Genomic DNA, 15,227 nt, shown 5'->3' with positions numbered 1-15,227 from the left:
TGTGTAGGGGCACTGTTGCACCCTTGCAGTCTATTCGGTATCATACTTGGGAAATTGGTAGAGAGCGATTCCGGGGCGGCACACAGAAAATTCTTTTCTTTCTGAAAAGCTGAAAGATACATTATGGCCAGCCAGTCTGATCATTCTGTGGAGGACTCTATCACCCGTACTCGCCGCATGCGGGAAGAAGATAGAGACAGGGATCATGTTGGGGCTTTGGCGGGTAACGATCCACCGTTATCTGCCAGGGCTGAGGATCAGCAGGATATTGATGCCTTGATGAATGAGCTTGAAGAGCTTCGTGCTTTGCAAAGAGATCTTGATGTACAGAGGGTCATAGAATCAAAGTCTCATGTCAAGGCTGATGTGGTCACTTTTGATGCGATTGCCCGACAAACCTCGAGAGTTGGTTGTTGCTTATCTAAAAAGCCATGGCGAAGAAGTTTCCGATGATGAGGACAAGTGGGTCTTCACTCGGCAGCCTCACAGGCTATCCCGTGAAGGGAATTCCGATGATGTTGTGAGAGGGCATGCCGGCCGCACCAGTGATGTGAGAGGGCATGCAAACCGCACCAGTGATGTAAGAGGGCATGCAGCCCGAGCAAGTGATGTAGGATCTCGGAGAGAGAGTGCTGAAAGTTTGTAAACTCCATTCTCCACTCCGCCTTCCCAAACCACTTGGCCTGTTGCTTTGTCCCGGAGAGCAACAAAATGCTCATCAAAGTCCACCCGTACGCCAATCTTGCAAACCTGATGCACTGACAACAGATAAAAACCAAGTGACGGAACATACAACACCTGGGAGAAATGCTTCCCCCCTCTGCCATCGGGAACTATCTCCATCCAGCCCTCACTGTGAACTGGGATAGTGGATGTATCTCCAATAAGAATGTGACCAGAATACTTGCAAAGATCCTATAAATCTGAACGGGAAGGAGTCATGTGCCTAGAAGCACCACTGTCTAGAATCCACTCCCGAGTATCCGTTGCGGAGAATCCTCCAACCTCCTCCTCCTTGCCTGAAGAAAATGAAACATCGGTGTCCATCACCTCCAAAAGCCGGAGTTTTCATGATTGCTGCTGAGGAATCTTCACCCTTCTCGGTCTTCCGCTTGGGACACTGCCTCCAATAGTGGCCTTTTTCGCCACAATCATTACAGGTCCTCTCTGCCTTTAGTTCTCGCGGTCAGTACCGGACTTCTTCTCAGAAGACTTCTCCCATGAAGCCTTCCCTTTGCACTTCCTTGCCCTCAAAGGCAGCATCTGCATGAAAGTCTTGTTAGAAGTCATCTCCTGTCTATATATATACACCAGGGTCTCTGTTGTGGGTGTGCCCGCCCTTTGTAGGTGTCTTATCATTTTTCCTCACTCCCCGTATTTTTCCCCCATTTTTTCCTATTTTTCTATGGCATAGGAGGCAGTCTTGTAGTGTCTTGTAGTGGCAGGAGGACCTTGAACCTGGCCGACTGCATCTGTGGAGACTCTGGAGGTGGCCTACTGCTCTGCACAGGTCGTGGACCTCCCTGATGCTGGCCGACCCCCCCTGCTACTGGCCGACTGTGCATTTCAGCAGTCGTGGGGTTTTGTGGTCCTGTCGGCTGCCCTACAGCAGGCCGACTGCTGTTGGGGGGTCATATAAAATGGCCCCCAGTCCCCTTGTCACATTTGTAGTATTCCAGGATCTTCTTTGCGTATATAGAGCAGAGTTACACGCCTCTATCTCTCTCTCTCTCTCTCGTGCTGTGATTTTCTGCGCTGCGTTTTACTCGTGTTCCCAGATCTGGTCATCATCTCCGCTGCATATTTTGACATGGTATCAGAGCCTAGGCTCTAGATAGTTCTTGGGATTTGTGTGAGCAAGAGGGAGACTGTTGTGTTGCTGATTGGTGGACTGTTCGGGACTGTTCGGGAAGAGGAGAAGCAAGAGGATGGCGGGCTGATTAGCTGGACAGCCACTTGCAGGTGTAAGTTCTTCTTTGTTCCCAGCCACCCACCCTTTTCAGAGTACATCCCCGCAATGGCAGATCTGTTTGAGATGGCCGAGAAACATGTGAAGATCACGATCACTCCCATCATTGGGAAGCTTCGCATACAGATTCAAGGATATTTGGATCATGAAGACTTCCTCGTGGCACCACTTACAGGATGTGATGTGTTACTTGGGATGCCTTGGCATTACCGTTTGGATCCCAAGATTTTGCACAAAGAAAAGAAAGTTACGTTTACTCATAGGGGTAGGGAAGTTTGTATTGATGTAGGTACTACTGGGAGTACCATACCCGTTGTAAGCCATATATCTATTTCAAAGGCAATAAAGAAATCAGCTTGTTCTTATTTGGTCTTTGTAAGATTGATTTCTTAAGTGAATATGCTGATTGTTTTGCCGATTCACTTCCAGGACAGTTACCTCCAAAGAGACCAGAGGATCATTGTATTGACATAATCCCTGGGAGCTCTCCTCCTAACCGACCTCCTCATAGGGTGAGTGCTACCCAACAGGAGGAAATCATGACTCAAGTAAATGATTTACTTGAGAAGGGGTTGATAAGGCCAAGTTCTTCACCTTATTGTTCTCCAGTTTTACTTGTGCAGAAAAAGGATGGGACATTCAGGATGTGTGTTGATTATAGGACCCTTAACAAGATTACTATCAAGAACAAGTTTCCGATTCCCCGAATCGATGATATTCTTGATAAACTTGAGGGAGCTGCTTGTTTCAGTCGCATTGATCTTAAGAGTGGCTACCATCAAATTCGAGTGGTACCTCAAGATGTGCACAAAACGGATTTTCGAACATCATTTGGATTATATGAGTATTTGGTTGTGCCATTTGGACTCACAAATGCTTCCGCCACTCTCAATAGAATGATGGACACAATTTTTAGACCTCACCGCAAGCTCACAGGAACTTTCTTTGATGATATTATCATTTTCTCAAAGAGTGAGGCTGAACATAAAGAGCATCTCGCCATTGTTTTTGAAGAGCTAAGGAAACATAAGCTTTTCATCAATGGGAAGAAGAGTGAATTCTTCTTGTCAAAAATTCACTATTTGGGGCATATTGTTTCCAAGGATGGAGTACACATGGATCCCGCAAAGATTCAAGCAATCAAGGATTGGCCAAAATTGCAGAATGTGCATCAAGTTAGGAGCTTTATTGGTTTATGCTCGTACTATCGTCGATTCATTCGACACTTTGCTTTCTTAGCTTCATCGTTACATGATCTAACGAAGAGGAAAGTAGCATTCCGTTGGTCGGAACGTGAAAAGACAGCTTTTCAGAAGTTGAAGGATGAGGGCCAGTTCTGATTATTCTAGATTTGCATAGGCATTTTGTGGTCGAATGTGATGCATGTGGAGATTGCTCGGGGGCTGTTTTAAACCAAGAGGGACATTGTCATGTGCACAGTGTGTATCTACCGTGTGCTACACGCACGCAAGACTAGCTTCGAGGTTAGGGAAGCTTGGAGCTAGGCAGGCTGATTGGCGAGCTGAGTTAGGGATAGACTAACGGGCGGGCGCTATATATATATATAACACACAAGGCTTGCACACGACTGTCATGGTTGGGTGGTGAGTCAGGCCTACACCCCCCTTCTTGTTTATTTGTTTGTTTGCAGGTTTCGAGTCTCGAACCGGGAGCGTTCTATGAGGAGATCCTTTGGGGATTCGACAGACATGCAGTGGCTTTTGAAAGCCGCCGCCTGCAACATGCAGAATTGTATTTGCAGGTTTATGAGAAAGAGTTGTTAGCCATTATTCATGCCCTTCAAACATGGAAGCATTATCTTTTGGGGGCTGAATTTATGGTAAAAACAGACCACCAGAGTTTACGGCACTTTCTTACACAGCCTAGCCTCTCGGAAAAGCATCTAAGGTGGGCAAACTTCTTGTCCATGTTTCATTTTCAGATTTTGCATACCCTGGGCAAGAAGAATTTGGTGGCGGATGCTTTGTCACGCAGGCCACAAGTGCATGCCGTAACTACCGCCTACCACCAGGACTTATCAGGGATGCCAAATATGTATGCTTTGGACACATATTTTCAGCTTATTTGGACTGATTTGAATCATGGTAGTGCTGTCCCATCTTATTCGATTAGAGATGGGTTTTTGATGATGCAGAATCATATTTGTGTAGTGCGTGAATTACGCCAAAAGGTTATGGAAGAGTGTCATGCTCCGCCATATGCTGGTCATCGTGGTATTCTAGCTACTACACAGGCTTTGGAAAGATATTTCTTTTGGCCAGCTCTACGCAGGGATATTGAAGCTTATGTGCGAGAGTGCATAGTGTGTCAGAAAGTCAAGTTTGACAGACACAAGACACCTGGTTTGCTTCAGCCCTTACCCATTCCACAGGAACCATGGGAAAGCATTGCTGTGGATTTCATTATGGATCTTCCGAAATCGGCACATGGAAATGATGCTATATGGACTATTATAGATCGTTTTAGCAAGCTCAGATTTTCAAACATCATGGCATGCCCAAGTCTATTGTGGGGGATAGAGATCCTCGAACTACCAGTTTATTTTGGCGGGCATTGTTTGATAATATGGCACAAAGTTGAGTTTTTCATCAGTCTATCATCCTCACACGGATGGTCAGAGTGAAATAGCAAATTCACTTGTGCTTGATTTGCTCAAATGTTATGTATCTGAGCAGAAGTCAGATTGGGAAAAGTATGTGCCATTGGTTGAATTTGCATACAATAACACAGTGCATTCTTCAACTAATAAGGCTCCATTTGAGATAGTCTATGGCAAGGTGGTGCTTCCACCTATCTTACGAACAAAAGATGAAATCTTTGCAGAGCAGATGAGTATGTCCATGATTTGGATACTGCGTTTGCACAGGTTCGGACAACCATAGAAAGATCTCAAGCTAAGCAGAAAAAGGCAGCTGACAAACACAGGCGAAAGGTGGTTTTCAAGGAAGGTGATTGGGTATTACTAAAGTTTGACAAAGCACGTCTTCGGAAGCGGCCAGGTAAGGAAGGCCGGTTTCCTAAGCTTTCAAACAGGTATTACGGGCCATTCCAAATTTTGCAGAAAATAAATGAAGTGGCATATAGATTGGTATTGCCCAATCACTAGAAAATCCACAATGCCTTTCATTTCAATTTGTTAAGGCCTTATGTGGGACCATCTCCTATGGAACCAGTTTTGGAAGATCCACCTGAAGTGGATGAACTTGAGGAGGTATTGCAACCTGAGCAGATAGTTTTTCATAAAGAGCACAAGCATGCAGGTGGCAAGCTAGTGCGCAGGTATCTTGTGAAGTTTAAAAACTATTCGGCTAATGATGCAAAATGGATGGACGAGGATTATTTTGCGGATTATCCGGAACTTCTGAAGGCCTACTTGGAAGCTTTTCAACTGCTTAGGTCAACTGCTTAGAAGCCGAGGGGAATGTCACAAAATTCCTTACAGCTTCTATTTTTCTACTGTTCATGTGTGGCATGTGGAGCCTGACATGACATACATGTATGGCTGGTGTAGCCTGACATGGTGTGTCTATGTGGCATATGGAGCCTAACATGGCAGTACATGTATGGCTGGTGTAGCCTGACATGATATACATGTGTGGCTTGTGGGGCCTGACATGGTGTACATGTATGGCCATGGAGCCTAACATGATGAAAGTCTCTAAGACTAGCTATCTTGGAGATCTTGTGTATTTATGTTTTGGGAAGGTTCCGGAAGGATCATGAGCCCTGGACATTTTATCGGATACAACTAAGCAAATGGGTGTTTCTTCCAGTATAACTGCACTCATGTGTGTGCATAACTTTGATTTATCTTTCGATGACTTGTCTTGTTTGCCTGGACAATGCCTGAGATTTTTACATGTGTTGTCCATGGGGCCGGGGACGCCTGGGCACCCTGTGGACGTATATGTGCACACCTCTTTGGGATTGACAGGTGGTCTACATGTGTTTTGCAGGTGGTAAGTATTCCCAAAAACTCAATTTACAGCTTTATGAGTTCACATGGTAATAATTATGGATGCAGGTTCACACTCACTTATAAGTGACCGGACAACTTATAAGTGAGTACACATTGAGCACGACTTATTTAATACACGTGGTGGCCAAAGACCGGGCACTGGACATTATTTGGACTCCCTTCATGTAGGCGCCCCTTTCTGGACCAAAAAAGCACACGTGTGGGCTATTTTCAGCAGGGAAGCCTCTATTATTGACAGAACTCCAGATTGGAGGGGGGCGCATGCATTTCAAGAGTGCATGAGGACTGGTCGGTTGGTTTTGGCAAGTTTCTACAGCAGCTGGCCGACTCTTTCTGCATGTTCTCCACTGCTGGCCAGCTGATGTACAGCTGGAATAGAGACTAGAGAGAGGTTAAAAACAAGGAGGAAGAGCTGGTCGTGGGCTTCTAGATAGTTTTCCTTCCGACCGGAGGTTTGCAAGCTTGTGCACAACTGCTGGTCGCTTTCTTTTGTGGCTACCGAGGGCTGGTCGACTTGCTTTATGAACCAGACAGGAGGAAGATAATGATGTTGAGTTGTCCCGGGCTGATGTGGGAGTGCTATGGACTGTCCATAGTTGTCCTACATGTGCTTGATGCCGGGAATGCTCACTTGTGCTGAAATTGTCAACAAATTCAGATATTGTGATGTTTTTCTTGTTTTCATATTGTATTGAAAGAAATAGGTGCAGCCAGTGGTGAACCATGGGCACCCGCAAAGTTGTATTGGAATCAGACTCCTTGTAATCTAACCATAAAGGGAAGGGGGGGGGGGGGGGGGGGGGGGGGTTGTCAACCCATCTTCTGGCCCCTAGTGTGGTGTACTGTGCAGCTTTGTCATCTTGTTTTATCTGGCATGCATATGTGTATTTTCAGATTTCATGATTGATTAGATTTTCCATGTTCAGTTGCACCTTCCGTTTACAATACCTTGTTTACTCCCTCAACATACCTGCACTCTATAAAACGAAGCACAAAGTATGACCATAGATGGTAATGCTAGTACCTCATCATTTGAGACCTGATCATCCAAGACAGCATCAAATACAAAGTCGTGCTTTTCTACATAAGCTGTCAGATCCACCTACAGCCCACATAAGCTATTAAAAACTGTTTCAAAACACAACACTATATGAAACCCTTGTGCATCAAATTGATCACATCACAAGGCCCAAAACTAGCAGTCTGCATCAATCCAGCATGTCTACTACCACTTCACACAGATTGCTACCATGAGTAGCAACACTCCAAAACTCAGACTTTGCAGCAATTTAAACTATTGACCATGCGGAGCACACAATAAGCATGATCTCGGCCACCCCAAAGGATTTACACTCCACTAGCTTTCTTCCTTTAAAGACTTATGAGCATGGGACATTGTATCAAAACAGGTATCAATCAATATGATCCAATGTCTTCGACAAAATAAGACACTTAGTTCTGGCACAGGAATAAGTGATGCCTGGTCATGCTTGTGGTGGATGCAAAAAAATCATCACCTTTAGTTTGGGCTCATGAACAGTGAGAGAGCACCCATTTCCATCAATTGTGACAATATCCTCTTCTTTGCGACCTACTTCCTTTTTGTTGAGAGGCCTTTTTCGAACCTGCAAAATGGTCCATAATAGTTAAATCCAACAACCATGGCCAAAAATAAAAACTATTTTAACCAATTGAAAAACAAGAGTGTATTCTGCTAAGACTCACGACTGTTGTGTGTTCTTCTAAGAGTAGAATCAAATGGTTCTGTTTGCGTTAAAGATTCAGATACAAAATGAACTTAAGGGATAGACAAGGAGCTGCAATCGATAGGCAAGAAGAATCAATTCAACTCAAAAAGCTTGCACAAAAGAAAAGGACACATACCACAACTTTGATCCTTGCAAGGCCACTTGAATTGTCTTTTCCTGTTACTTCCTTCTCGAAAAAAGCTGCTCTCATTGGGCTACTCTCATCATGAGCTCTGTGCTTGCTACTTCGGGGCTTATTAGTAGACCATAAAGCTTCAAGTTCATTTTCAAGACCTTTCTCAGTTACAGCAACAAAGGGAGAGGCCTCAAAGGGCACAGCCTCCTGCCAAAATTGTTCCAAGTAATTGGTTTAAAATTCAGAACACCATCTTTACTAAGGAAGATAAAAGGGGAGAAGTAAAAGCTACAAAAACATTAAAGCATGTAACGAACAGTAAAGTAAAAAACCAAGAATAGATTTTAGCACTAGGTAAAATTGTTGACAATAGAATCAAGTCTTCTCAATAACCACTTAGGGCATGCTGCATTCCTCTGAACTTTGACAATAAGAAAAAATATTCCTAGAGGGACCTAATGACTTGCCAATGAAGTGTCAAGTAATAAACATAGAGGTACATGCCAAGGTGCCCACATACACTCACAAATAGAAGCACTCTAAAAGCAATGCTATGGGAAAGTCTGCCTTCAAGTAAATTTAACTTGTGGAATTTCAAGTGTGAAGATCAAAGCAATTTAGTCACTAAATGATCGGGGCTTTATTTCCTAAAGCTCTCTCTACAACGAACAGATCCTTGGGCCAGTCCTTGACTTCAAGGATAAGGAGCCTCAGGGATAAACATTAAAGATAACGGCAATTAGATGGTTAGTAAATCTTTGAACTAAATTTCCAAAAGCTCTTTCTATAAGGCATCAATTGCAAGAGAGAGGTGTACAAAATATGGTAAGAGTCTAGCAAGGCAACTAGTGAAAAAAACATGCAGAGATTTACATTTCTTCTTGTATAAGAAAGGTTCATAGCTTTTGAATTGCAAATTTTTCACTACAAAATCTATCATACCATCTCCTTCTTTTGCATTGTTTCTTTACCTCAAGGCTTATGCCCCATGATATTTCGTATGACGATTGTCTACTGCAGAAATCTTGGACACAATAGCTCGTTCCAGAAATTTAAAACAACACAAAGTATCATTTGTCAACAGAAAAAAAAATTTTGATGGATAAAAAATTTAAAAGTAAATGCTTTTGTGGGGGTCAAACAATATTAAGCAGCTTGGACAGCTTGCTACAAACAATATTATTCAAGGTGATCATAACGTTAGGTACAGTATGTACTGTGTACATGTACAGTACAAGTATGGAAAGTACTGATCAGGATAAATTACATTTAAAATGTTGCCTTATTTACAATCAAACAAGAGTCAATGTAAAGTATGCTATGTTTGGATGATTTGTGCATGATAATGTATGTGCTATGGAAAAGCATACAGGCTGCACCAAAAATGTCCATGAGAAATTAGGCCTCGAAATTTTATGATGACTTCGCATTCCGTATGGAGTATCCAACATTACATACAGTGGGGATCACAAGTCTCATATGCATGTGGAATGCAATGGAATGCAACTATGGTCTCATTAATCATGCCACATAGAAGAGTGCATGCCAAAAATACCCTCGAACTCTTCAAGTACTAATCAAGCTTTAAGCAATAAGCTAAACAACTTAAAGCTCCATTGTATACAATATATGAAGTCTGAATGCTATGGCAAGTTAGTTGTGTTCTGGCTTTACAGCTGTATGCATAGAAACCAGCTGGAAGGGCACCTCCTAGCTTGCTGGCCCTCTACAATTTAGAAGTGGATTAAGGACCTGGAAAGATGATTGCCCTATAAAGCCTGCCCATGTCATCCCCATTAATGTTACTACCCTACCAACTCCCCACTGTACAACTGATCTGCAAGAATGTGGTGTGCTATTCATGGTTCTGTTTTTGGCCTGCCTGTGAACCTCTGTGCTTTCCTAGACAGATTGACGCAGAAGAAGTGAGGTTTCCTTTTGGCCCTTCCATCATATTTCCACAAAGCAGCGATCTCAATGCTAGGTGTAGGCACCTCTTTGTGCAAGCCATGTAGGTATTATACGCCTAAAGTCTCTCTTCAAATTGTGACAAGCTCCCTCAAAAGAATAGTAAGCAATCTGTCCATAAATTGTCAGAAAAAAACTCTGCAATGTCTTAACGTGCTCTGAGTATCAGTTTACAAATATGAAAATGATAAAGAGCTAAGGACTAGGAAAAAGAGAGGTTGGAAAGAGTAAACTGCTGTATCTAGTCAAAAGAAGGTTCCTAGAATAAGAAATTAACATATGTGACTACAAAGTTCAGATACATACATCATAACCTCTTGAAAGTCATCGAGCAGCTTAAGGCCCCTTTAAGTTTTGTCTAGAAGAAAGGTCTCCATTGAGTGCGCAAATGACTGCTAGTAATCAACACCATAATACTTCATGGGAATACCTCAAATTCAAACCCTTCAGCATAAAGATAATTAACAAGGATAGCAGTCTAATCGACTAGGTTTGACTGTAAATTCTCCCCATTGGCTTCAAATGGGTGATGACTTGGAATAAAACCCTAGCAATCCTCGTCCCCTGGCACTTGTCAAAGATGGGAGATCATCAAAGCAGCATAGCGGCATGGCACATTTGGCGGGCACGATGCAGCAAGCTGCAAGACCATTGAGGGGACTCTCACATCCCCAGCCCAGACCATTGAGGGGACCCTCACACCCCCAGCCGAGTCCATCCATGCCATATGGACAGATATCATTCATACCATCCACGGCCAATGGGGGAAGTAACAGGGAGGTTCGGACCGCATGCGGAAACATCAAGACTCAAGAGGCCTTCCTACGCATTTGGCAGCAAGGTCCCTTCCTCTCAGACAGTGCAGGAGACCCCACTTGGCACTACAAGCCACTGTTTCTGCCCCCCCCTTTCTCCTTGTATGAGGTAGTTTTCCTCCGAGAGCAGCCAGCCATGGAGGGGACTACCCTCTCTTTTGTCCTCTTTTGGAGGTTCTGTGTCTGTATTTCAGCTGATTTTTCATAGAACTAATAGAAGGATCTAAAACCCTGGCATTCCTGCCAGCAGAGTTGTACTGAGTTCGAGCCTCCCCAAGGCTACCCAACAGCACCACCATCTACAGATGGGTTTTCAGACCAACTATGGGCAGGACTCTCTACACGCTTACAGGCAGGGACAAAAGTCCACTGATGCAGGATTGCTCACCAGGAAAAAGAAAACCCTGGCATTCCTCGTGAAAAAATGAGAGCCAAGTGTTTCAGACGGTTCACTCCATATAGTTTCAGACGGTTCACTCCATATAGTTTCAGACGGTTTACTCCATATAGTCACGCAATGCCCTGAACCCAGCACCCAGCAGCTATCATAGAGCTTGGGTGCAATTTGTTGCCCATATTCAGCTAGTAGAAAAACGTAGATAGACTTATAGGAAAATACAGTGAGGTATTTGGATCAGAAGAAACAGGCAGCACATAGGTAAGTACGATTCGTCATCTACAATTTCAAGCTTGAATATACCTAAGGAAGATAGATAGAATAATGGCTTATGGCATGAAATTGACTTGTTACACATCATTCATCGACATTTTTTGTACAGCTCGAGGCGAGAAAGACAGCTCACCTCAGATAGAAGCTCAATATCATCGATGGAGTGCAAGTCTAGGATTCCGGCACCAATCTCTCCGCGAAGCTCAGGCGATGAGAGCCCATCCACACCACTTTGCCTTCCAAATCCATAGGGGGGAGGTGTTAAAGGTTCATTACCAGGTTCCACCCCACTGCTGAGGGATTTAATGAGCCTGAAAAGCTTCTGCCTGTCCTCCAAGGTTTGCACACCATGCCTAGCATAATCCTAAGGCAATGCATTGAATGATTAAAACAGTTACTAAAGAGGAACCATAGAAAAAACTCCTTATTTGATATGTGATTTTGATTGTGATAAAAGCAGCCGGAAAATCAAAAGCTACATTGTATATTGAAAGGAAAGGGGGAGAAGGGGCAGTTAGTGGTTACCTGCATCAGCAAATTTTGTAGAAGGCGAGGATCAAGAGCAGGAGAAGAGGTTGGAGACGCCAAATGCTGCAGGCCTGCAGATTGCAACCACCTTGCCATTACGGCGTCAGCTGCATCTCCTGTCTGCGAGGGTAGAAGGTTTCCATGGTATTCATACTGAGATGCCGTACTGGATTGCCGGACCTGCCCGCCCATGATGCAAAAACACCAAAACCACCAAAATGACCAGATGAGCAGTCGCAGGGGCCAAATGGGTTGCTGGATATGGCGTTTCAGTTTGCAAAGCACATGTGAACTGACAAGTTGGGTAGTGCAATGGGAGATCTGGATAGCAGGCGGATTATTCTGCTACTGTGAAGGTCCGCTTGCAAGCTTTCTCTGTCACCGAATTGTGGCCAGATTGGAGAGGAATTTGCAGGCAGATGGGGCATGTGGGGGTTGAAGAGCACAGAGAACAGTGGGCACTGTGTGAGAACGCCCACTATAGAAATTGGGCACTGCGCGCGCGAGTGTGCCCAATAGTCTGCATGATGGCAGGGGAGTGCAGAAGGCGGAGAGGCCGAGAGAAGGTGGGGTCCTCTGCGGGTGTGTGCGTGTGTGTGTGTGTGTGTGAGAGAGAGAGAGAGAGAGAGAGAAAGAGTCTTAGAGAAGAGGAGAAGGGAGCCCAGGAGGGAGAAGGCTGGGATGAAAAGTGGAGAAAAGAACGCGAGAGAGAGAGAGAGAGAGAGAGAGAGAGAGAGCTATTGCAGCTTTGTGGTTGAGGAGATGGTGATGTTGCACTCGCTGCACCTCCTCTTGACAGAAAGTTTTAGATCCTTATGATGGCTGCATCCATAATCTCAACAGAGGTAGGACAGAGCAAGGAAGGAATGTGCATTGCAGACCTTTGAAGCTCGTGTTTCACGAAATCCTTATGAATTACAAAGGGGTCGGTGAAAATTTGTACATTTTTTTGGCTTTTATGGTGTTTATGCCAGGCTTTTTGGGGAACCCAAATCAACATTTTAACAATATCCACAATCTTGAGCTGCTCTGAAAAAAGCCAGTTAACTGCTCATAAGCACACTAATTTAGGGCACTAATGATGCATTTGCAATCAGATTAGGGCTACCTCCTATGTGCAATTTGACTGCTGATTATTTAGCTGCTAGTAAGCACACTAATTTAGGGCACTAATGATGCAATTGCTCTCAGATTAAAGCTACCTCCAAGGTCTAATTTGAAAGCTGATTAGCGGTTGACAGTAGGTAGAAAAAGTTCAAACTTTTAATTAGGTCTAGGTAGTTTATGGCAGTTGTCTGCCTCCCCAAACTGTGTGGCGTGCTATTCTCGCAACCCTGGCCCCCAGCCTCTCAAGTTTTACTTCATTCCAACACAAAACGTGCAGCCCCTCTCTAATTGACTTTCAAAAGCAGTTAATTAGCAAATTAAGCGCCTAATTGAAGCACGAAGTCCTCACGTAAGTTACACCGGACTAATCAACATAAAGAGACACACATTATATAATTCATCTCACCAAACATAAAGATATCTCCATCTCTTTTCTATATTATCTTATATCTCTCCTCTATATCTCTATATTATCTTCACGACGACGAGTTTCACGGGTCTCCTACACACGGTAGCATAATCAGAATTGGGGCCAAATTTCTGGAGGCTTGGGTACACAGTTTGGAGGCTTGGGTACACAGTTTGGAGGTTTGGGTACACAATTTGGGGTCAAATTTCTGGAGGCTTGGGTACACAGTTTGGAGGTTTCAAAGAGGGGTAGGCTCCTACCCATCGAAGATAAGTGACATTACTCGTACCCATAAAGAGCGACACATAATTCATCTCCCCAAACACCCTGTTATCCTCATAACATTCACCCGATCCGAATTTCACACTTATTTTAGGGCCTTAAGACTCATCGTCCGGCCCTTTTCTCCTAAAAAGTTATGTGTGGGAAGGGATATAGACAAAGGAGACTCCACGGTGTTTACAAATTTCCCTCCTTTTCTTGGATAAACACGGAGATAGATGAGGGAGACTCCCCATCCATGACAATGGGCGGGGAGATTTATGGGCTTTTTCCTTTTTTCCACCTAATGTGTAAAGCACCTAAGTGCGGGAGATCTTCTCTTGTTTTGTGAGTCCTTGCTCTTTTATCCAAAAAAAAGCACAAGCGGAAGAAGTCTTTATACCACCTTTAGGATCAAAATATACCACCTTTAGGATCAAAATATAAAATTATCAATGAAGGAACCACTCTTTTTATCCAAAAAAAGCACAAGCGGAAGAAGTCTTTATACCACCTTTAGGATCAAAATATAAAATTATCAATGAAGGAACCACTCTTCATGCTTGAATTCACTTCCTAAGCCTAGTTTCTCACTTGAAAGTGGATGAGGTGGCGCCTTATGGTTTATTTGGGTGGGGAGTGCAAGTTCACAAGGTTTATTAAATCGTGCCCACATCAACTAATGGGCCTAGCCCAAAGGTGGGCCAAAGAAGTAGAGGTCACACATTCAAAACCTACAAACTCATGCTTGCATGAACTTGAACAAAATTAATCATGTGGTCATGTGTGGGACTCCTAAAACTTCTTCTTCTATAATGAAAAAGAGAATCCCACTTTTCCTCTCCTTCTGGCGGCACATGGAGAGGGATAAAGTGATTGTGTGTGTGTGTGTGTGTGTGTGTGTGTGTGTGTGTGTGTGTGTGTGAGAGAGAGAGAGAGAGAGAGAGAGAGAGAGAGAGAGGTATGGCTCATCTTTGTGTTCTTTTTTTACTCCAATGATGACCCTTCCCTTCAATTTTTATCAAATCTTGCGTACCTTGGTTATTTACACAAAATTAGGGTTTCACCTCTCTTTTGGAAGAAGGGGTTTAGTTGCAAGTATCCAAATGGTAGACCTATGCACCAAGGGCAAGGAGAACAACCAATGGAAGCTCAATAATGTGCCAAAGAACAAGGTAATAAATCATGAAGATGTATGGTTAAGGTTAGTCATTTTGACAAGGAGAAACATAGTGAAGAATATATAGCATAATAGAATATATGTTTGAGTAAGACTAATGGCAATGCAACAGTGTGTAGGCTTCACACTAGTTGATGGACAGTCATGTGAATATACCTTGGATGTTACTGCTCAACTTGCAATAAGAGTGACAACCTCATCCTTTCTACACAATCTAATGTACACAATGCCCCATGTATGCATACATCTAATTAATGATTTACAATCTCGTCATGGTGTATTAGTAAAATCATATGCACCATACAGGTTGTGGTGGATGTAATTATCAGTTTGCTTCAATGGACCATGCTTGTCTTTTCTTGGCTATCCCAATAAGTGATCCTTTGTGTCTAAGTTGGATGAGTTTTTTAGAAACTCATCCTTTATCGGGCCTTGA

At 43.6% G+C, this 15,227-nt stretch overlaps 1 protein-coding gene across 1 annotated transcript in view; it reads right to left on the bottom strand.

Annotated features, from left to right (window-relative positions):
- The window catches only part of LOC147612131 (kinesin-like protein KIN-13A), a 94,237-nt gene extending 80,845 nt beyond the window's left edge, over positions 1 to 13,392 (bottom strand). Inside the window, exons 1-5 of the mRNA XM_086783999.1 lie at positions 11,832 to 13,392; positions 11,440 to 11,670; positions 7,854 to 8,060; positions 7,487 to 7,594; positions 6,994 to 7,071 (exon numbers count right to left, since the gene is read on the bottom strand). Coding sequence (XP_086640125.1) covers positions 6,994 to 7,071; positions 7,487 to 7,594; positions 7,854 to 8,060; positions 11,440 to 11,670; positions 11,832 to 12,026 — 819 coding nt within the window. The 5' untranslated portion in view covers positions 12,027 to 13,392. The remainder of the gene's footprint in view (positions 1 to 6,993; positions 7,072 to 7,486; positions 7,595 to 7,853; positions 8,061 to 11,439; positions 11,671 to 11,831) is intronic.
- Between the last annotated feature and the right edge of the window lie 1,835 nt (positions 13,393 to 15,227).

Source organism: Cibotium barometz, chromosome 46, assembly GCF_041138505.1.
Source record: "Cibotium barometz isolate CiBa-2024 chromosome 46, ASM4113850v1, whole genome shotgun sequence".
Classification (NCBI taxonomy): domain Eukaryota; kingdom Viridiplantae; phylum Streptophyta; class Polypodiopsida; order Cyatheales; family Cibotiaceae; genus Cibotium; species Cibotium barometz.
The sequence above is the reverse complement of the archived record's forward strand: the minus strand, read 5'-3'. Positions and strand labels throughout refer to the sequence as shown.